At 38.5% G+C, this 24,780-nt stretch overlaps 1 protein-coding gene across 1 annotated transcript; it reads left to right on the top strand.

The window, feature by feature from the left end:
* The first annotated feature begins 642 nt into the window (after positions 1-642).
* LOC139720270 (polyisoprenoid diphosphate/phosphate phosphohydrolase PLPP6-like) lies at positions 643-24,170 on the top strand. Its single transcript, XM_071631631.1, has 2 exons — positions 643-880; positions 22,905-24,170. Exons 1-2 carry the CDS (start codon positions 643-645, stop codon positions 23,255-23,257), a joined length of 591 nt encoding a protein of 196 aa, XP_071487732.1. The 3' UTR covers positions 23,258-24,170.
* The last annotated feature ends 610 nt before the right edge of the window (positions 24,171-24,780 follow it).

Genomic DNA, 24,780 nt, shown 5'->3' with positions numbered 1-24,780 from the left:
ATTCATCCAATTAAACCTAGGTCAAGGAAGGTGAACATTCAACACATTTCTGACAAACATGTCATTGTAATATTTTGCCAATTTTGTGAAAATGTAATCACCCATTGTCCACATGTACTGTAGACCTATTAGGAGAATCATGCATTATGACGGAGGCATACCAGTCACCATAGCAACATTTCTGGGTTTTTTTTAATACTGAGTAATTTAAGCAAAAATGCATGGGGTATTTTTTCATCATTCAATGGAGTATAAGGTCAGTTCTTAAGGTCAAGTAAATGCCCATAATGTGATGTTGTGAGAAGGCAAAGGCTTTCCAGTTAGCTGTCTAGTTGTCAAATTGCTCTTGTTTTTTGTTTGTTGTAAATGTGAAAAGACCAAATTGTACATTCCCCATAAAAATGAATTTAATGTGTCTTAGGACATAAAGGCCTTGATATATTCTGTTGAGAAATTTTGTGAAGAAGTTTGTATAGATCTGTCAATTACAAACAAAATATTCACAACCTTACAATGATATTTATGGCCTTATAAAGATGACATGTTCAATTAATGACTATTTTGCAAATATTTTAGTATTTTGTATTTTTGATTTAGTCTGAAAGCAGACATACATGCAGAGAAGAAAAGCATCATAGAAAGATGGTTACACAGACATCCATGTGGAAATATGCCGTGCAGCTTGACAAGGAATACACCTTGCGATGTAGTGTGTGTGCCTCGTGTAACTCGTCCTACGGTTGGCTTCGTCCCATCATGAAAGTTCTAGAGATCTCTGGTCATGGCCTTCCCTGGTTTGGTTTCTGTCTTCCACTCCTCTTCAGATCCTACCAAGTTCGTGATATGGATGCATTCAACCCTACCGCAAACTTAATCATAGGTCAGTCCTTTATTATAGCATTTTACTAACATATACATGTATATCACTCATCCATGTCAAATGTAGCCACAAGTCATATTGTGTAAACTTTTCAGTTTACACAATAATCAGTGAGTTAGTTCACTTTCTAAGGGGTAATAGGATGTGTGTACTATTGTGTCTATATTTGCGATATTTTTACTCAATGATTCGCCTGCATGCTGAGATGTAGTACACTGTATAAAATTGTATGAATGCGTACACATAGGAAGTGTGAGATGACTCCTTGTACATTGTGTTATAAGCGTTGGATGTGTGTCATGGAAGAATTTTTTTTTCTTCCCTTTTAATTCTTCCTTATAAAATACATACTTTTGTTTGCTGCATATTCAAACCCCCATGTCTCTATTCCCCCACCCCCCAAAGAATTTACAAAATAGAAAATAATGAAAATAGTGAAATAAAAAAATCAGAAAAAGAAGTAAGCCACAACAATCCCGAGTCCAATGAATGAGTGGTTTTATGAAAGGTCTTATTTCACAACACAGACACACATTCTTGAATGGGGAAAAACAATATCAGGAGCAAAGAATGGAAGACAGAGAGAGAGGAAAGAAAACATTCTCTGGAAATTTTTTTGTTGCTCTCTGTCTCTCACCCTGTCTCCCTCTACCTAGCTCTCTCTTTTTATATCCTATTGTATAAGTGAGCAGTGCAATAGTGAGTGTATATATTCTTTTCCAGTGAGAATTCTTCCCCACAAAAAAACAAAACAATTTTAATAATGATTAAAAAATGAATAAAAAATGTTCTGAAAAATAAAGTACAAAAAAATATAAGAACAGTATGGGTCAGATGAACAGGTGTTCTACGAAAGGTCAAATTCTGTCTATTATATGCAGACACATGTTTTCGAGTGGGGATTAAACAACATCAGAAAGAAAGGGAGTGAGAGAAAGAGAGAGAGAGAAAAAAAATGTGAATGATCCATCAAACACTGAACCATGAATGTATACCAACTTTCAGAAACAAGTCATAAGCCACAATTGATCATTGGCTTTTCATTAGTGGAAAAACTTGTTTTTTGTCTTGCCCACCGGAGGTGAAGGTGAGACTAAGGGATCCAAATGGCGTCCGTCCGTCGTCCGTCCGTCGTCCGTCGTCTGTCACAAATGTTAAAGTTTACCTGCAAGACTCTCTTATGATGCATAACTTGGCAACTATTACAGCAATGGCAGCCACACTTGGGTGATAGAAGCACTAGGGGTATCTTCATGTTATGGTGTTGTCAGAGGTCATGTGATGATGTCAAAGGTCATTTGAGGTCATATATTAAAGAGTATGTGCAAGACTCTCTTTTCTACGTTAAAGTTTACCTGCAAGACACTCTTTTGACAAATAACTTCACATAAGTTGCTTGGATTACAACCTAACTTGGGTCATAGATGCACTGGGGGTACCTTCATGTTATGGTGCCGTTGGAGGTCACAGGATAAGGTCAAAGGTCATTTGAGGTCATACGTTAAAGTTTACTTGTAAGACTCTCTTATCACATGTAACTCCACACATGTTGCTACAATGGCAATCAAACTTGAATGATGGATGCACTGGGGGTACCTTCATGTTATGGTGCCGTAAGAGGTCACATGATAAGGTCAAAGGTCATTTGAGGTCATACATTAAAGTTTACTTGCAAGACTCTCTTATCACACGTAACTCAGCACATGTTGCTACAATGGCACTCAAACTTGGGTGATGGTAGATGTCTCTTGGGAAGTTGAAGGTAACCACAAGGTCAAAGGTTACAGACAGGGGTCAACAAACTTTTAGGGCCTAATGTTAAGTTTTTAGGGCGCATTTCGTTTATGGCTCATAACTTTTGATCCCTTTGTCCGTTTGTGACCAAACTTGGATGGAAGATGTCCCTTGGGGAGGTGAAGGTCGTCACAAGGTCAAAGGTCACAGACAGGGGTCAACAAACTTTTAGGGCCCAATGTTATGTTTTTAGGGCACGTTTTGATTGTGGCTCATAACTTTTGATCCCATGTCCGTTTGTGACCAAACTTGGACAGTAGATGTCCCTTGGGGAGTTAAAGGTCATCACAAGGTCAAAGGTCACAGAAAGGGGTCAACAAATTTTTAGGGCCCAATGTTAAGTTTTTATGGCGCGTTTCGATTACGGCTCATTACTTTTGATCCCTTTGTCCGTTTGTGACCAAACTTCGATGGTAAATGTCCCTTAGGGTGTTCAAGGTCACCACAAGGTCAAAGGTCATAAGCAAGTCAATTAACTTCTGGAAGTTATAAAAAATATTAATTCCTTGTACGCGAATGGGCTAGACACAATTTGGCGATTGCCTTGTTTTTTAAATAAGAAATAAAAATGATAATATGGCCAATTTGCATCTTTTTAATGAGCTGAAAAGATGCGTGTGCATGTGGGTTGGAGGGGACTCCTGTTTTTATAACTCCGCCACAAATTGTCACCGGAGGCATTATGCTATCGGGTTGTCCATCCTTCCGTCCGTTCGTTCGTCCTTCCTTCTGTCCGTCCGCCCATCCGTCCGTCCGTCCTTCTGTACGTCCGTCTGTCCGTCCATCCGTCCTTCCGTCCTTTCCTTCGTTATGAATTTTATGGACAGCGTAACTAAAAACCTGTTATTGAGGTATCCTGATAAGACTTGGTATGTATAAGTATGCATGAGTGGACGAAGTTGTGCCTTTTAATTTTTATGTGCACATGCTCAAGGTCAAGGTCAAATGCTCAAATTTACACTATTTCCCCATATTTATGCAATGCCTTGAGGTTTTTTCTTGAAAATTTGTGTATAAATGTAATACCAAATAAAGATTATCTAATCCAGAGAGTTTCCGAGTCATAAGGTCAAAGGTGAGAGGTCAAGTGAAAATGTTAAAATTTTACTCTTTTCTCTATTAGTATATCTTGGAAATGGTTCAAGGCATCTTCTTAGAACTTCCGATACACACTTATATGCATGTACTGACTAGCAGTGAATATCTAGGGAATGTGGGGGTCAAAGGTCAAGGTCAACTCTCCACAATTTCACTTTTGCCGTCATATTTATGCAATTCTTGCTGGATTTTTTTAAAAACTTGATATATAACCCAATAGAGATTCTCTCAGAAGTTTCTTGTCCAAAGGTCAAGTGAAAGGCCTAAATTTAATTTCTTCCACTATATCTCGAAAGTGACTCAAAGTATCATCTATGCATGTTCCACCTGACAGTGATTCTCATGAGAATTTGGGGTCATACAGGTGTAGGGTCAAAGGTCCAGGGTCAAAGGCCCAATTAGAATGCAAAAATTTTACTACTTGATCAGTGAAAATTACACTTTTTTCTCCATAACCTTGAAAGTTATTCAATGCATAGACTTATAAAAAAGGGTCAAAAGTGAAGTAAAAACCGTCAAATCCCCAAATGCCTGCATTCTTAGGCATTATAGCCATCCATCCAATTAAACCTAGTTCAAGGAAGTGAACATTCAGCAAATTTGTGACAAACGTGTCATTTTGATGTTTTGCCAATTATGCCAAACTCATCACACATTGTCAAGATATTATACTATGGATCTATGGGAGAACCATGCATTATGGTGGAGGCATACCAGTCACCATAGCAACATCTTTTTTTTTTTTTTTGGAAAGGTTGAAGAGAGTGCAGATAAATGACGGGGGGGGGGGGGGGATCAAGGACAAATGTTATGGGCAACCCCCCCCCCCCCCCCCCCCCCACCCAGGCTTCAAAGGGGAGAATCTTTGGGCAGAAACCTCGGGGAGTCCCATAAGGTTTTGTTTGTTTGTTTGTTTTTTTCCATTTTTATCTGGATTTTTACCTCTGCCAAGCGAGGAGGTAATGTTTTCTTCGGCATTGGTTTGTTTGTTTGCTTGTTTATATGTTTGTCCATCTGCAACATAACTCAAAAAGTTATGAACAGAATTGGATCAAGAGAAGGTTAAGAATGGCACAAGTAACCAAATTTTGGTTGTGATCCAAGAATTTTATGGGTTTTATGAAGGATTTTTGATATTTTGGCAGGTAGGGTCAATGAACTTGGGAGTTCAAGCTGCACATATTTGAGTTTTGCATGCACGCACTATACTGCATGCTCTTATTTCTGCCAGGGTGACGCGCCACCGCGCAGCTGAAAGTTGATGATGTAACTAATGCTTTTCTGGATCGAGACAATGGGCTATTTTCAGCATGCATGTATGAGTAGTGGTGAAATAACCTGCTTGGCGGAGGTCTGTGCTCCGTCCTTCCATCTGTAATTAATTTTGTGGACAGCATAACTAAAAAACAGTTTATGGTATCCTAATGAGTGTATGAGTGGGCAAAAAAAAAACATGTTTTACCCAATAGAGATTCTCTTGGAAGTTTCTTGCCAAAAGGTCAAAGGTCTAAGGAAAGTGCTAAATTTCACTTCTTCCTCCATATCTCGAAAGTGACTCAATGTATCGTCATGAAACTTGGCACCGGTACATATTTACAAATGTATGCATGTTCTACCTGACAGTGATTCTCTTGGGAACTTTAGGGTCTTAAGGTCAAAGGTCAAGGGTCAGAGGCCAGGTTTAAATGCAAATATTTTACCATGTGATACTGAAATTATACTTTTTCTCCATACCTTGAAAATTGTTCAATGCATAAACTTATAAAAGGGTCAAAAGTCAAGTAAAAATCCTAAAATCCCCAATAATATATGCCCTAGTTAAACCTAGTTCAAGGAAAATGAACATTCAACACATTTGTGTCAAATCCATCATTTTGATATTTTGCCAATTATGTGAAACTGTCATCACACATTGTCAAGACATTGTACTACAGGTCTTTTTTTTTATAAGGGTGAAGAGGCTGCAGGTGAATGGCAGGGGGGGAGATCAGGACAAATGTTAAGGGCACACCCCCATCCCACCATAGCGACATTTCTAGTTGTTAAATACACTGTGATTCCCTCTGAAAATTGTATGTTCTTTCATATTTTCTAAGAGGTTTCGGTTTACCTCACAAACACACACGCATGCAAAGTTGGAAACCTGCAACCCCATGCTAACCAAAACTGTACCATCCCTTTAAATTTGGGGTACCGCCAATGTGCAAGTGCCCCCCCCCCCCCCAGCCCTGTTTCAGATGTATTGTGAGATGGCGCCGAATCAAAGTTGGATCCAGTCTAGGCTGTATCTAGCTTGCCAGACTACGGCACAAACAGGGTTAGCATGTGTGACCACGATGAGTCGGAGAGCGAGAAACCACACAGTAGAGCTTGCAAACCAACTAACTTGGGTCTCATCTTTTCATCTTGGGGCATTCCTGAAGATTTCTTCGCATATTATTGTCTGACCAGCACATTGTAGCCTCATAGTGATAATCCAAATCAATCCAATTTTCGCTATCGCCAATGACGTAAAAGACTCCTGCGCATGCTAAAGAGCTCTGTCACAGGTGCACTGTGGGATTCCTCGGTCCATTGTTCGCTTCCGGTTGTCTAACGCGAGTCGCAGTTTCCATACGATTTAATGGAGTTCTTTGTCTGCTTTTCCGTTCTTTGTCCTTTTTTTCTTGGCTATAATTCAGCTTAAGAGAGTTGAAAGTGTCTAAGCTTTACTGATTTGCGGTCACTAGAGTCATAGTTCACTACTGCAAGGCTTCAATGTGCTGGTCACATGATGGAAAGCGAAGAAATCTTCAACAAAAAATACCTCTTTATAAAGACAGAACGTGTTGTAAGTGCATGTGCAGCCAAAACCGGGGCTAGTTTGCCACCCAAGCTATCCCATAATGCATCTAAAACACTGCTCTGCGCACGGCACCTACGTATTGGCGATACCCTCAATTGAAAACCTATAAAACCTTTTTTCACCAAAATTCAAACTGAGGAAAATTATAGTAATGACCAAACTGCACACATTATGTGCAGGAAGACTTGAGTGAGACAACCAGGTCCCATTTCATAGAAGATTTTGAATTACAACTCTAGCTTCAATTCAATCATAGTTTATTTCCAATCAACGAAAATCAAAAACATAGTACAATGTATACATGTCATTAACTGATATTGTTCAAACGCTTGCAAAAGATTCATGTAATATACGAGACAAATTATAGAACAACATATATGTACAATAATAAAGAGGAACACTGTACAAATACTACGTGGGCGAGCGGAAAGTAAATTCGATCATGGAAAATAGTGATCCACTAAAAAGCAAAGCTTGTCGGACGTGGATCGCTAGATAAATAATGAGTGAATGATATACTATTCTATAACAATATACATGTAGTTATTTTGAGATACACAGGTCGGGAAAAAAATATAGAATACCAATGCTATAGTGCCCGGACACTGTTCATTGAACCACATGTACCGGGAAAATAAGACAAGGACAATACATTCGTACACACATTCAATTACCCACACGCATATACACTGTTGGACGCGAGACAGTACCGAGAGGAGAGAAGACGGTAACAATACAAGTCTACGAAGAACAATAGACAGGAAAGGAAAAGGAGAGAAGAAAGAAGAGAGGTCTGCACACAGAACACGCCAAGTGCTGCGACATCAGGACAGGTGAAAGCTCAAGCATAAATTATAGCAATTTAAATTATCTAAGATTATAAGTAGAAAGTAAATGTTTTCTGAGTTTATATTTAAATGTGACAAATTTGGGGGAATCTTTTAAACTATTATCTAAATTATTCCAAAGTCTGGGTCCAGTATAAAGAAATGTATTTTGGGCATGTGCGGTTCTCATTAACGGAAGATGGAATTCGTCGGATCGTCGCGTGGGATAGTTATGAACATGACTGTTTCGATGAAATAAATCGAATAAATTGAATGGCAACTTCCCATAGCAACAGCCAATCAGGAAGCTGAATTCTTGTCATTGCCAATACAATTGCCATTCTAGGAAGACTTGCTATCATATCAACTTTTTATGCCTCTGCCACAAAGTGTCGGCGGAGGCATTATAATTTCGGGTTGTCCGTCCGTCCGTCCGTCCGTCCGTCCGTCCTTCTGTCCATCCGTCCTTTCCTTCGTAATCAATTTTGTGGACAGCATAACTTAAAAACCAATTGAGGTATCTGAATGAAACTTGGCATGTACGTGTATGTATATGTATGAGTGGGCGAAGTTGTGCCTGTCAACTTTTGGGTGCACATGCTCAAGGTCAAAGGTCAAGGTCAAATGCTCATGCTCAAAATTTCACTATTTCCCCTATATCTATGCAATGCCTGAATTGAAGGTATTTTCTTGAAACTTAGTGTATACATGTACTAAAACAATATAGCCATTCTTCCAATGAAACCTAGTTAAACGAAAGTAAACAGTCGACACATTTGTGACAAACCTGTCATTTTTATATTCTGCCAATTATGTAAAACTGTCATCACACATTGCCAAGACATTGGACTATAGACCTGTTAGGAGACCGATGCACTATGACGGAGGCATACCAGTTGCCATAGCAACATTTCTAGTTTATTGATGGGAGTTGGGTGGGGGGGGGGGGAACCATAAAAAATCATACTGGATTTCAACGGGTGCTGCTAACCCCTCAAAACTCAAGTTCTATGATAAAAGCATGCAGGGGTAGGGTCCCAATCCATGGACAGGGTCCTCGGGTATTAGAAAGAGATGGTCATGGGAGGAAGAGGGCATAGACGGAGGAAGAGAAAATATTAGGGGTTTTTCCCCGAATAAAAACACGGGAAAAGAAATACGTATGATGAATTCATGAAAAAATATAAGGCCCTCAGACCCGTGGATTTCAATGGGTGCTGCTAGTCTAAAGATTATATTTTGCTATCATAGTATTCCCTGAGTAGTACCATAGTCATAGATATCAGCCATTAACCCTAATAAAAAAAAAAATAATAGTAAAGCTGGAACTTATTATCCACATCTTGCAGAAAGCCTCATTCAATTTGCTTCAGTGTTGTGGGAGATAGAGGGATCTTTTAAAGCATGTTATGTTGATATAATTCTAATATTCTTTACAAAGTCTCGGGGGTCTTGCGCTCAAATGACGAAGCACATAATAATTTCCAGATTTTTCAGCCAATCCCTCCAGCTAGTGGTGGTGTCAAGTCAAGATGTCATGAAAATCTGATTTTCCTCTGAAAAATCTGATTTTTTTGAAAGGATGTTCTATCTATTCTTTTTTAATGTCATAAAGTTGGGATCTCTGCTGATAGGTAGCACTTTGCTCTGAGCAACAACAACCATATGTTCAAAGAGATTCTGGTCTGCCTTCCGGACAATCTGTTTCCCTTGAGTTTTGTCACCAGCCTGCTTCTTTTTTGATGCTGAGAAATGTTTTCAGGTTCTGTTTCTTCATCTTGTCATGGAATATCACTGTGGAAGGCTCTTTCTCCAAACATTCTTTCTTGAACGATTGGTAGATGTGAGCTTCTAGCAAGTCACTTTAAACATCTGGTGGGCCAGGGATTCCAGTGGTCAAGTTGACCAACTCTGTTTTATCATGGCTCAGTGGACTGATGCAGCAGCTCTCCATTTGTTCACAGATAACCAAGCTTCAGCGTGTTCAGAATGCATATATGTGCAAGACTTGACTTGTGTCCAGGTCGTCAAAATTTTCACGTACACCTGTTTTGATGAAATTGCATTGGTTGCCAGTAAGGCAGAGAGTTGCATTCAAGATTTTGTTACTTACAAAGTACTGAATGGCCAAGCGTGTGGTTAATTATCAGAATCAATTCGCACAATTTGTGAAGAACCAAGGAGGTTCGAGAGATGGAGTTCCATCTGATTAGTATTATTCAATCAGCTGTCAGTTTTCTATGGATGGACAAAAGAATTCCACAGGTGCATTTGTGCCTTTGATGTTTGATGCTTGAAGCCACCATCTTTCTGAGCAATCTGAAGATTCATTTTTAACGCTAACATAATATCGGGTATATGCTGCTCGTTTATATATCAAATGCAAGCACAGCAATGGAATTTCACCTGATGATAAAGCATATAAAACAAAAGTCAATCCCGTTCGAACATATGTGCAAAAGTGTAAATCTGAGCTGTATTTTGTGAAAGTGTTTGAAATTTTACCCTCATGGAAAGCAGGTTTTATCACTTTTCTCCTTATTTCCCCAAAAGGAAACTAATATGGTATCATCTTCAAGTATAGTTCTTTATAAATTAATATGTCAGATTAGCGTACAATCACGTACATTCGAGTAATTTGGATATCTATTTCAGCAATATTTGAGCAATTTCTATTCGTGCACCCCCGTGCCTTTACCATTGTCTACCGCCCATCGTTTGTAAGTAGGGATAGCGAAAAGTAATTACCATCACAAAGACATATCTTCCTTGGAAAGTGGCTAGTGATTATGCAATGAGACACTAGTCAATTATCTTCGCATCTGAGCGGCTGATCCAGTTTGACACATACTTCAAATATTTTTGAGTGGCGGCTTCGAGCATGGGATCAAAGCGAATAAGACTGTTGTGACTCCATTTCTCCAACCTCCTTGGAAGAACACAGGATAAGTTGCTTCTAGAGCAAACTCACTTAAAAACAAAATTAACATTGGGGGATCGTTCCTTCTGATGCCTTTTGTTCCTACAGGAGTCTGTATGTCCTTGTTGATGGTTTCTTTAATGGCCTAGTCTACTAGGATTCTACCAAAGGGATTACTGCTTCCAAGTTGCACTGAAAATCTCTGGCCCTGCATGAACTGTCCATCATGCACGTCTTGGTGGTCGATAGCAAGATGGGACATTTGTGGGTAGTAGTAGGGAAGATTGCACCATGGAATCATTTCACAAATGCATGCAAGATGCAGCTTCCAGTTACCCTGTCTACATGCCTAAATCAGCTCCAGCATCAAATCAACCATGATTTTCAAATAGGACATCCATAAGGCTGAGAGTTCCATTCTCTCCTCTCAGGTAATCAAGGTAGACATCAAACAGCTTGATAATGCATATTACAAGACTGAATCTCCCTCTTCCGTGGGAGACATCTTCACAGACTGAGGCAGTTGATGATTCTGAGGGTTTCTTCTAGGTGAATCAGGTCATTACTGGAGCAAGTCTTTCCATGCCAAATGCATAAATGTCTCATGCAGCAACTTTTGTAGCCTGACTGCACAGTTGTACTTCTGGCCCTCCATCACTCCAGCAATAGAGCCCTCATAGCGACACCTGCCTCTACATGTGGGCCCTCAGCCCGGCATCCTTGAATCTCTTCTTTATGATAGATAGATAGATAGATAGATAGAAGAGTAGTGTACAGATGGTGTGGAAGACACCCAATGCAAAATGATCCCCCTGAACTTCTCTGGGTGCTTCCACAGTATTTCAGCAACTTTGCCATTCAGAGCTTGTGTGAATATGCAGACTATTTTTTTTTTCAATCCCACTGACTGCATGATATCGACAGACTGCTTAGCACTTCATATACAGTAGACATCTGTGTTGCTGACGCAGTGATTGTAGGTAGGTAGCCTACAGCATCCTGGATGACTGTGACTTCATCACGACAGGCTGTTGAACCCAGTCCAGTTGCAAGATGGTCTGGACTTCTGGGCTAGATATGCGGGCCAGCAGCCACACCAGGCCCTTCTTCTTTGCCAGCTGTACATCAATGTTGTCCTCCTCTATACCATACATCTGTGATAGACCTGCACGCATGCCGACACTGTAAATTGGGAGCATAATTGCTTTGGTGTCGATGCCTTTCTTCTTTTGATATTTTCCTGTAGTTGGTCAATATTTTCCCAGGCTAGTGTAGTGAAGAGACCAAAATGTATATATTTTGGCAGTGCATGCTGACCATCTGAGAGGGAAAACGTGGAGGAACAGGTCTGCTTTTATCTCCTCAACTTGAGAGTATGACACGCCATGACCAAGCCGATTAAAGTATCCTGCATGTTCACAACAAAGGGCAAATTGATATTCTTCATTGGCTTACTTGTGCTGCTTGTAATGGCATGGGTCCTGGCCAAATGAGTTGCAAAGCAGCTGCACTCTGTTTGATGGGTTTCAACACTCTAATGCCTGTCAGCAGTGTGTGCATGAAGCTGGTCACAAGGCTTCTTAAGTGGTCATTTCTTCTGACATCTGAGGCAGCCATGTCTGTTTGTAGTCTTGCTTCATGACATCGTCTCTCATCTGCAAAAGTGCAATGCTACTTTGTAAAAGATGTCCTCTGTTCCTTTTGATTTCATGACATGCATCTTGGTCTTGAGTTCTTGAAATTATGTAATCAGCTCTGCTATAGAAAGTTTGTCAGGATATACAAGTAGTTTTTCCTTGTCATCTGGAGTGATATGCAAGGCTTCTCCAAACTCAACTCCGGTTTGCGGCCAATGTGCTTCTTGGTTGAGGCGTTCACTGTGGCCACTCCAAGAATCTTCATGCCCTGAACCAGTCTGGTGGTGAGGTCAATCATTGGTACCATGGCAGGGTTGACACATGGTTCTTCTCTTTATAAGAGAACAGTTGACTGTATAACTGTTCTCCGCAGCCTCATAGTGAGTATCCATATCAGTGGTACTATCGCTACTCTCTGCTGGCATGGTTGCTATTTGTTTTGTGAACTAACAGTAGCAGGAACAGTGGTAGTGACCTTCTGCTGCCACCAGATATCTGTGACAATGGCAAGTATCCTGTTATCCAGTTTATTGACAGCAGCTTTGCAGATTTTTACCTCCACCAAGGAAGAAGGAGGTTAAGTGATCATCGGTTTTGTTTGTCTGTATGCGAAATCACTCAAAAAGTTGTGTACGGATTAAAATGAAACATGCATAGAAAGCCGATACTGACACAAGGAACACCTCATTCACTTTTGGTAGTTATCCAGGAATTTTTAAGGGTGTTTGAAGGATTTTTCATCTTTTGGCATATAAGGTAAACAAACTTGGGGTTATGTCTGTGAATGTTCTCAGTCATCCGGGTAAAGTATATCATGAACTTTATCCGTAAATCTAGTCAACTGGACTTACTTGTAATTTGGAGTAGCGACGTTTCACGTCCTCTCCGCGATGTTTCAACTTTGGCGGCAAATGGTTGTTGACCCATATCAGGGTAAACTTGGGGTTCAAGCTGCGTGTACCGGTACTTGAGGTTATGCACACTAAAGCGTGTGCTGTGCTCGGGCAAGGTGCTGTACAATGACGTAAACAAAAGGCTTCTATTTTGGGAAATTGCACGTTTAAGGATAGAAATGAGTTGCTGGCTTGGCGGAGGTCTGTGCTCTCCGAACACTTTTCTAGTTGTTGGGGTTTTGTTTTACTGCTTACAGTTCAGCATAATGGGCCACAGTCTCTCTAGTCCTTTTTCCTTTCAAGTACTTCCTGGATTTCTCACAGAAGATGCACTGTGGCCCATATACAATTGCACCCTCGACAGAGATAGTGCCTGCCTGCCTGACTTCCTGCTTTCTGATGAGTATTTGTTTTCTCCTGTAGTACTAACTACTGGTACTCAATTCGGCAATGATACTATCAAGGTCCCTTTTCATTGTGGAGATGCTTCGACCATGTCCTGTGGTAGGTCACAACTTGTATGATATCATTTATTTATTTATTTATTTATTTATTTATTTATTTATTTATTCATTCATTATTTATTAACTCCGCCAAGGGATGAGGTTATGTTTTCACTACTGTTGGTTTGTTGGTTTGTTTGTTTATCCATGTGCAAAATAAATCAAAAAGTTGTTCACGGATTTGGATGAAACTTGCAGGAAACGTTGAGAATGACACAAGGAACAGATAAATAAGTTTTGGTAGTGATCAGGAAAATTTTTATGGATTTTCTGAAAGATTTTCGATATTTTGGCAGGTATAGATTCAATAAACTTGGAGTTCGAGCTGCCCATTTTGGAGGTTTTCATATGCGCACTAAAGTGCATGCTCTAGTTTCTGCTAGGGTGAGGTACGCCGCGCAGCTGAGGGCTTATGACATAGCAAAAGGGTTCTATATTGGGAAATTGGGCATTTTTTCAGCATGTATATGGGTCAGAATTTTGAACGATGTACAATTAAGCCAAAACAACGCCAAATTTCAAAAGTAGGAATTACTCCAAATCAATCATCTGACCTGAAAGAGTATACTTCAAGCTTTATTATGAACCCAATTATGTATACTGGGACTTTCCCAGAGGAACAAGTTTTTATGCACTGCGGAAGTTTACCATGTCAAGAGCAGCGAACGTCCGTGAAGAATAATACTGCACATACATATGAGTACCATTTAACATAGCATTCCACCATCTCATTCAGTTCAGAATTGTAACAAAATATCTGAAGGGATATATGTATGTGTTGGCAGAATATTAAGCTTGTATTCTTAACCTATACGTAATGGTAGACAAATGATGATTTAACCAAATTTGTAATTTCTGTTGAAATATTACTCTTTCGTTAAACACTTTTCTCCAATTTACGCGCATTTTATAAAAAACACAATATTTCGACCTCTTATTTCACTATCCTATACGTTAATGCTTACTCCCAAATAATAAGATGCTTTTTTTAAGATGTATCTAATCTAGGCAGTCTCTATAACCCAACAAACATAGCGTAGTTTTCATCACGGAGGTTCACATATAGCTCACGGACGTTCGGAATAAAGAAAATATTGAATAATGCAGTTCTCTGGAGTTGGAAACGCATTTTATTTACAACAAACAGCGATTTCACGTCGAGAAAAAACTACTCTGCAAAATAAAAAAGAATTATTACCAATTCTCCATTATAAAAGCTTGTTTATCTTTTCATGCTGAGGAATAAAAAAAACAACACTTTTTCCATCTCTCGTAGATGAACGTACAAACGTACGTTAAGTCTCACTTGACATACTCCATCTGATGAAACATTGCGCCTTGTGGCTAGAATGTTCCATCAAGCAAATCAGTGAACACTGTAATTAAAACAACTACCATTTGTAAATGTACACTTCAGGTTAAAACAATCAAATGAATAAAAAAGAATGTAATGTCATGTCTTGTCGGTTGTAAGCAGACTGTCGGTAACCCCTGAAAATTAGAAAAAAAAATGTTTTCCACACACATTGCTTTCATTACCATTAACCAAATAAATTGGATGATGTTTTTGACAAAATTTTTTATAATAATTTTAGATGTCCTAACTAAAAGTTGGATATTAACCCAAGTCCGTATGAAAAAAAAAATGGAAGAATATTGCATTGAGAGTTGACTGATTTCAAAAATTCAATGCTCCCATATCGCAATAAAGTGCATAACCTTGAGAACGAATATACTTATCAAAATTTTGTAATCACAAAGTAAAGATTCAGGTCCTAACTTTGTTATTTAATGTCTACAATGCAAAATTTATATTAACCACGATGACGAACACGGTCACAGACGGATATAACAAAGAATTGACAAAGAAACACAAAAGTAATGTGCTCCGTGTACCGAAATACGAAGTTTAGCTGCGGAGGGTAAACGCTTCACGTTTCAGTGTGTATAAGAAAAAAATCACCCTGCATTTGCTGCTTGTACTACACACTGTTACCGATAATTTTTGTTATTATACGAGTCAGAAATGATATAAGGTTCATTACTCCGAAGTTTCGTCATAACAAAATACACTAAGTCCATATAACTAAGATGGATGTTTGTGACTTCGATATTAAATGGTTTGGTGTAACGAACATTTTGTAGCACGTAATTTGGGAGGCTTGTTATTCATACGGTTTGTCAATCCGAAATCAATTAAGGTTTGTACATTCATGAAGCTTTTATATTCAGTAGAAAATGATAGGAATCTCCGAAGGCTAATCGAAATGTTTGTGTGTTAATTGGAACATGAAATAAGGTTCATAATCCAAATGTGGAGACACAAGTTAACACCCAAAGCCTCCAGATTAAGAAACTGCATGATATCGTTTTCACCCCCAAACGAATATCAGGCCCATATTCCACATTTAGAATAACGGTCTATAGTCCAAGAGCATTAGTTTTAACCTGGACATTTTTGGTAACAAGCTGATTTTTTCAGGATAGGTCCAGAAAAATGTCTAGAATAGCATACTAAAAGTCCTCATAAATCCTCTTAAAGCGTTTTCTGCAATCCAAGATGGCGTCCAAAATGGCCGCCATATCCAGAAATTCTTATAACTTTTCAACCAGAGAACCAAAATACAAAATTTAGATGTCTAAATACATGTTTTTAAGCATGAAGAACTCAATAAAACACATATTAAGAGATTTTGATGCATGCAAGTACCTTAATCCAAGATGGCGTCCAAAATGGCCGCCATTTTCTGAAATTCTTATAACTTTTCAGTCAGGTAACCCAAATACAAAATTTAAATGTCTAGATATATGTTTTGAAGGATGACAAACTCAATAAAATACATATTAAGAGTTGTTGAAGCACGCAAGTACCATAATCCAAGATGGCGTCCAAAATGGGCGCCATTTCCTTTTTTTTTTTAAATCATAATTTTGCAATTAGATTTCAACTGTACACACTTGGAATATACGTTTTGAGTCACAGGGAACCAAATATAATACTTATTCGCAAATTTTGAAACACAAATAAAGCACTTAAGCACTTTCAGAAATCCAAAATGGTGTCCAAAATGGCTGCCATTTCCTGTTTCTCTCATAAGCCTGCAACTAGGTAACCGCGATGCACACTTAAATGTAAAAATACATATTTTGAGACATAAGGAACCCAACAAAATACTTATTCAGTGATCATGAAGCACGTAAGTACAAATAAAACCACGTGAGTTCTTCGCGAAAACCAAATGAAGCCCAAAATGGCCGCCGTTTGTTTATCAAGAGACAAAGATATTCAACATAATGTTCGAGATTCAACAACTCAGAAGGTCCAGTGGAATCTTTCCCTTAAATGTGCACAACACGGGTATAGGTTCGCTTGGATGCATCCCCCCTTGTGGAAAGGGGTGGCCTGTACAATCATTATTTTCTAAATATTCATCATGAAGTATATGCACTTTGTCATTGAATTGCAATCATAAAAATGCAAAACGTCCCTCGCTCGGCCCCTTTCCATAGACTTTGTACACTTTTGAGATTAACAAATTTCCGAATATATGTCATCAAAAAGTGTGCACTAGATCTTTCACTTACAAAATGCAAAAGTAAGGGTAATTTGTCCTTCCTACAAAACCCTTCCACTGCTCACCTCCCCAATATAAATTAAATACCCCTTTGATTAACAATTCCCAAATAATTATTCCATCAAATGTGTGTAAATTATATAATTATTTTCATTTCAATTCAAGTGTAAAAGCTCCCTGGAGTTGGAGGGGATGGGGATACTGAGACTATGAATTATCTACTCTTTGAGGATGGACAATCAATATAACACCAAAGGTGCACTAGGCCGGTTAATGATCATAGAAATGCAAAACTCCCTCCAGTCGAAAGGGATCCCCCCCCCCCCCCACATCCTCGACTAGCTCATTGCCTTGGATATACTAGTCTTTATTCTTTATTCTACTTACACTTTTTGATAGAAACAAAAATCTAGTATGTCATCAACATTGTGCACCATAAAACCCGTAACCTGAAAAAGAAAAATCCATTTTGTGGGAGGGTGCATCACCCCATACACCTCCCCTGCATATTTCCATTAATATATATTTTCTTACTTTTAGGACAAAAACAAATCTCAGATATATTTCACCAAAAGAGTGCGCTAAATCTCTGAATTTCAAATTGGAAAATGCCAAAATCTCCATCGTATGGGAAGGAGTATTCTCCCCACACACTTCCCCCTCCCCGACACTTTCCTGAATATGTATTTCTTCCAGCGTTAAATAGAAAACAAATATCGGATATTTTACCAAATAGGTGTAACAGATCGATAAATTTCAAGTCTGAAAATACGAAATTTTGCCCTTGTGTGGGAGCGGGCAACCCTATGACTGCATACTTCCATGATAACATAACTTTTTTTTTTTTTTTTTATGGAAACAAAAATTTAATATTTCACCTATAGGGTGCATCAGATGTCTGAATATCAAGTCTGAAAATGCAAAATCTCCCTCATGTTGGGGGGAGGGGGAGGGAATCCCCCTTCCACACCCTCCCATACATGTATATTGCCCATTTCCCTGAATACTACCCTGGTACTTTATATATTTCCTACTCTTTGATGGAAACAATTCAATATCTTACCAAACGTTTGCGCTATCATGTTTCACTTTCGAGTAAAAAAAAAAAAGAAGATCCCTCGTGTGGGAGAGGAGTATTCCTCCTCCATGTACCAATAACTATGAGTGCCACATTCTCTGATTTCTATCTATAATATAATTTTACCTTATCTACATGAAATGAATAAGATAATTTAAACACTTTGTTTTAAGGTGGAGCAATATACTGCAGCAAAGAAATTCACTGTCATGTGATGAATTACACATTATTTTGTCGCACATGGAGACACTAATTTTCAACATTTATGTAGCACAGACATCAGCATGAAATTTCAATGAATAAAAAATGAACAAAAACAGCTCCTCCAGAGGAACTCGGTATAGCGGGAGTGCTCTTTCTCTATGTGTTGGAGCTCAACCCTTAATCAGTTTCTTCTCGTTTTTATTCAACTGCTTCAACGTTCTTTTGAAACTTTTACGTTTCTTCTTGCCACATGCCCATTACAGACTTCTTCCGTCATTTCACCCTTTTCGTTTCAATATATTCTGAATGTGACTTCATAGCACTTTTCAGGCTACTTAGGAAATGAGAGAAAATCGTTGTGAAAAGAAAAATTAGATTGTTTAAAGGCATAGAATATGTGACAATTACAACGAACGTCCGTGATGGAGACCAAAAATAGATGTGTTCTGTTTGAGATGTCACCTGCCCTTACTCAAAAGATATACACGGGGAGCATCTGTCACTAAAAAGTGGCACTGTTCCTCTTTCTCCTATGTGCAATTCATGGACTTATTCTACCAACGAACATCCGTAAGTAAAATGTTTTCCTTTTGTTATTACAGGAAAATTGAATGCTGAACATGATTCATTTTGGGGTATGAGAGACTCAGTGATTTAGTAATATATCAAGTAACATTAACTCATTGTACAGTGATATATTTGCAACTATCACAGATTTCCTTTCTCATACCGAACGTCCGTGAGCGAAATTTTCAGAACCTATAACAGTGCAAATTGTCTCCAAAACCTCATCAGAAAGAAATTTAAATGCACAGATATTACAGATTACGCAAAATTCCAGATTCCTTTAACTTGGTTTTCAGTGTTAAGCTTTATTTACACAACTAGAGGGAATACAAGGGTAAAATTGCAAGCAAATTTTTAGCTGTTTGCTCATCATGATCACATACTGCCTTTAAAATTCTGAAACTACTGCTCTAAGCTCGTTGTTTACTTTGCAAAACTTTGCTTTTCTTCATTTGAGCTGAAAGTTTTACAAAATAAGGGACACTTTCAAGACAAGTTGTCCCTATCGGTTGGATTGCTCACGTCACGGACGTTTGCTGAAATTGTCACGGACGTTCATTCTACCACTAGGGTCATGTGGATGGATAACTAAACGACAGAGAGCACGTGGCCTTCCTAACTCTTTCAAAATTTTTACAATGTATTTTCAATGCAAATTATCAGAAATTTGGCACCCTTTCAACATACATATTTTTCGCAGAGGATGTAGGAGGCAAATTTTCAGAGAAAATATTCAAAATTTGTTCGTTTTTCGGTGAATCGTATGGTCCAAAAACTGCAGACGAGCCCCAGTTCGCTCCAAACATGGCATGCAGCTCCTCGGCTAGAGAGCCAGAGGAAAAATGTACCTGTGCCATCAAAGGAAGATGGTGCCCCACTCGATAAAGTTTTAATCATCACGGAGGTTTGTCTAAAAAAGTAATTTCTGTTCACATTTGACAAAGGATGGACGAAAACTTTAAACATTCATATTACCATGTGGCTAGATCTTAGTTGATTACGACACAGAACAATATCGCCAATAACGTTCAATGGGCTACGATCTTTATTAGTAAATAGCGGACGCACGTCCGTAACGAAAACTGAGTATAATCTTGTGTAAAAGAATGTTACGTCCCATGTACAGCCAGTAGACGTACAATTTTTGCAGGATATGTACATTAGTTGGAACACCAAATTTTCGTATACATTACAGTTTGGACAACAAATTAGAATTTGCAGTAGCGATAGACATAGGAGCATCAGGGATGTTCGTCTGTTTAGGACCTTTATATTTCAATTGTTCCCTGTAATTTTATACGTGCTCATAGAGTTCTTGTAATTTTGTGGTACATACCCATGATATGTCAGATCCAAAACACGGTCAGATAATATACACTTTGTATGTCACGTACCTTAAAATGGCATATCATTGGTTTGAAAAACTAAAATTATTGTGAAAATAGCATTTTCACCGTATTTTTGCGCTTTAAGTCCTTGTAAAATGCAAAATATCAGTCAAAAGCTAACCAACCCGTACATTTTCTGAAAGGAAATTTACCAGGCTTTGAGATGACATGAAAGAAACTGGTTTCTTATAGGGAAGGTAAACCCAAAGAGCAATGCAGATTGAGTGAAAGCAGCAACATTAGTAGAACACATAAGTGAAAGTTTGAGGAAAATTGGACAATCGATGCAAAAGTTATGAATTTTTAAAGTTTTGATGTTGGAACCGCTGGATGAGGAGACTACTAGAGGTAATGACGTTTTAGCGGACAACAATATAAAGAAAGTATAAAGAAAATTCCACAAAAATTTATTTTGAATGAAAATTACAAATTCCATCAACTTGATACTGATATATGTTATGGGTAGCAATTATTCCCCTTGCTTTCTGAAAGCGGCTAGTCAAGTGCTCTTTTATAATGCTGGAAAAGTGAATTTTTGTGAAATTTTCTTTATATTTCTTTATACTGTTGTTCACTCGTACGTCATAACCTCTAGTAGTCTCCTCATCCAGAGGTTTCAACACCAAAACTTTAAAAATTCATAACTTTTACATCGATCGTCCGATTTTTCTCAAACTTTCACGGATGTCTTCTACTAATGTTGCTGCTTTCACTCAATTCACATTGCTCTTTGGGTTTACGTTCCCTTTAAATAATCCTGGTGCGTTCTAAGGGAAAGAGTGTCATAAGGTGCGAAAAATTGGAATTGTACATCGTTCAAAATACTCACCAATATGTATGGGTGGAAATCAAAGATCCTACACTCCATAAGATTATCAACTCTCCTGATTTTACATGGCTGCTGGTGAAACAGAAATGGCTGCCGCTCACTGGCGCTGACAGGTATTATAGATCGAAACAAAACAATAATTTGTGGACATGCACAGTCACAGCGAGTGTAGCAAACTGTGAGTGGAGCTGAGTGAGCTGTGTGCAAGTTTACCTCTCAATGTCACCAGGGAGGTGAGACGAAAACTCGCTGTGCACAGTCTTTTGGAAATAGAAATGATAACCTGCTGATGGTTTGGTGTAGCTATAGATGCAGTTAAATGCACTGCACCAATTCTTAGGTTTACTCATGATTTTTTACAGAAAATACCTTATGTCTCGTCTTACCCCTGAGGTCCCCATGCTAGCCCTGCAGCCAAACCTCTCTTCCACTGATAAGGAACAGGTTTAAATGTATCAATATTTCCCAGTCCCAAATGAAGAAAGCAAAGCAGATGGCAGTGGACACTTTGCCAACAGTAACTAGGAAAACGAAGAAGCAGTACCCTCCACTCCGAGTAAACTTTTTTTTTTCATTCTTTTCAGAAATCATTTTCATTTGTGGGAGTTTTTAAAGTTGCCATTATATTGTATAAATAGTACAAACAAAAGGTATAAGCTCAAGCAAAACATTATGCATATATGCATTTAAGCAATTAGTTGCGTTTACACTGAGAAAAGGCCGGGCTCGGCCGCGGCTCAGCTGCGTCCGAGACCACCTCCAGAGCGTGGCCAAATGCGAGGCCAATTTTGGCCTCGCATTTGGCCTTTTGCGCGTTTACACTGAAATGAAGGTGGGCTCGGCCGCGGCCGAGCCTCGCACTGTAAACGGGGTCTAGGCTTCTGGTCTCTTGCTCCATGGCACATGGATGCTTTATTATTAATTCATGATGGATTACTCTGGGCACTGCTAGTCTGAATTCACAGTAAATGGTAAAATGCATGCACAAGAAAAAGACAAGCACATGTTGTTGTTTTTTATGTGCTTGCATACACTACATTTCAGGATGAATAAAGACTAGCTGTGATAGTGGAATTTCTCATGAATATGTAATAGAGCATTCAAGCCCTTGCCATTGTGCAGGACCATTGTCTGGTTGTCAACCACACACTCCCGTACACACCAATTAACCCCTGTGCAAAATTAAAATTTTGGTTGAAAAATAGAGAAAAATCTTAATCCTAGCTTAAAACTACATCTTTGATTTAATGAAACTGATACCAGTAATATGCTTTCATTTTGAATTACCTCCAACAAAATTGTACGCTATTCAGCTGTTCCTCATATCAATGTCAGTGTTATCCGATGTATAGTTTTTGACTATTAATGATCAAAAGCTGGAAATGTTTTCTGTTACACCTGTGAGATGTGAGCCTCCCGTGTCATCATCGTTTTAGTGTAATTTATAATTCCACAAATCTATACATCGAGCTGTTGATTTATGTACTTCATGATTTGATACTTTGAAAATCATCTGGAATTCCCCCTTTAATCATGTTACAGATAATCCTTTCCATGTGATAAATGTACAGTAATACTGAAGCTAGTGCGGCAATTTTACCGCTGTTTCCTGATAGTATTAATTTTCCCTGAATCTGTGTGCTTTATTTGAATTTTATAACAGTTGCTTTCATGTACAGTAAACCCATTTTCATAACTTAAATCCATGTGAGCAGATATATGTGTATGTGGTAGGATTTTTTATTCATTTTTTCTGATAACATATTAATGCCTGTGGAATTAGTGTCATCAACTACTTTTTATTCCTTGCTTTTTAGGGAGTACTAACAATTTTTCAGGTATCAGTACTTTCTCTGTTCATTTCAGGTTTGCTCCTCGACCTCCTTGTCAGCTTTGTTATAAAAGCACTGGTACGGCGCCCTCGTCCTGCTGCAAATGAAAATGACATGCTTATGACAGTCGCTGTGGACAACTACTCCTTCCCATCAGGACATTGCACTCGTGTTGCCTTCCTGTTTTATTTTTTTATGACATCTTATGTGATACCCGAATACTTGCAGCTATTGTTGTTAACATGGACAATAGCTGTTAGTGTGTCACGTGTTTTACTGGGCAGACACTACTGGAGTGACGTTGTTTGTGGAAGCATGATTGGACTCATTCAGGGCATTGTCATAAATTGGTACTGGAAAACTTGGACTCTAAGTGATATTATGTAACTAGGTTATGGAGGGTGATCATCATGTATGTGTTGTCTGAACTGATGTATACCATTCTCTGTAGGTTAAAGAGCAACTATGCCTGTAAACAATGCAGGAAGAATGAGAAAAATATAAGTGCTTCTTTTTAAATAAAGGGAATCACAGAAATAATCAGTCATTCTGTAAAGACCACTATTATACCTATATGTGACCCTGCATGATCACCAAAAGGTTGCCAGCTATGAATTTTTAGTTAAGGGTGGATTCGGAAAGAACAGACTACATTTTAAAATGACATAACTCACACAAATGGGCTCTCAACCTTTCTTACTAATTAAAAGGAAGAACACCCTCTTGAAAATTTTTAACTGAGAAAGAAGGCTTTGAAGTTCAGGGTCTATTCAAATGCCTGATCTCACCAAGCGGTGCTCTGTGCGATGATTGGGGAGAAAAAAGGGATATAAAACACAACTGAACAAGTGCAATGAAAGGATGATCAGACTAAGCTGAAATTTTACTCATTCATTAGGCACATTCTGTTCATGACCACCACCTACATTAGATGCAGTGGCCTAATCTTTTCAAAAGTGTTAAGAGTTGAAGATGAAAAGTGTGTAAAGAGTTTTTTTTCAAAAAAATGAGAAGGAACCTCTACAGTTTAGGGTGAGCCTAATGACACTAGTCAAGAAAAAAAATCCTGAAAAACTGCAACAAAAGAAACCTGATTTCCCATTTTATTATGATCACAAACTTAGAATTATGTAAAATTTCTGTTTTAGAAAGTATAAAAACCTTTAGGATTGACCGAGTTGATCAACTTCACCCATTTTGTGCCAAATGTAAAAATGGGACGTGCAACTTTTTGTTGGTTTTATGATGCACGTCACGCATATGTAATTGCCTGTGGTGTGCGTGTTTAATGTATGAGCCCACTCCTTTCCTAAATGAAGAGTTCGGTTTCAAAAGGTACTACATCCATGATTTCAAGTTCTGAGAAAAACATGATTTTTTAATTATCATATTTAGCAAGCTCAGACTGGAATGATATTTCCCCCTATTATACTGCTAGAGGATACAACACTAAAACCACTCTCTAAGAAAATCCAGGTCCGTTCATTAATTTTGTATGAATTGAACATTTTTATATTTTTGTGGATGCAGTACCTTTTGCAACTGAAAGTGGATGTAGTACCTTTTGAAACCGAAATTTCACATGCCAGAGATATATTTAGTGTGATGTTATGACATGTTTCGCGGATTTATTTTTTTTTTCAGCAATGGTGTTGATGGGGATGGGATACGAGGTCAAGGGGGCCTAGGTAATTGACAATGCCCTATTTAGCATCAAGAATAACAAACCAATGTGCATCGCTAATGCCCCACTTCTCTCTTGCTGACTAATATTTTGAATGAATGACTGTCATTGGTCATAAGCATGGAGGGGGGGGGGGAGTGGGATCCATTATGCGTGAACGGTTATAGATGGGGAGGGGTCACAATATCTCACCAGGTGATTTCTCTCGTCCGTTTTCTCCTTTTGT

The sequence above is a fragment of the Diadema antillarum genome, unplaced genomic scaffold (assembly GCF_040938485.1).
Source record: "Diadema antillarum isolate AM-2024a unplaced genomic scaffold, OU_Dant_1.0 scf00000125, whole genome shotgun sequence".
In the NCBI taxonomy this organism is placed as follows: domain Eukaryota; kingdom Metazoa; phylum Echinodermata; class Echinoidea; order Diadematoida; family Diadematidae; genus Diadema; species Diadema antillarum.
This window is presented reverse-complemented; position numbering and strand designations above follow the sequence as displayed.

Bases quoted from the DNA above. Each gene is read 5' to 3' on its own strand.
- LOC139720270 (XM_071631631.1), top strand. From the start codon at position 643: ATGGTTACACAGACATCCATGTGGAAATATGCCGTGCAGCTTGACAAG. The intron at 881-22,904 runs GTCAGTCCTTTA...TGTTCATTTCAG, and splicing joins TACCGCAAACTTAATCATAG to GTTTGCTCCTCGACCTCCTT.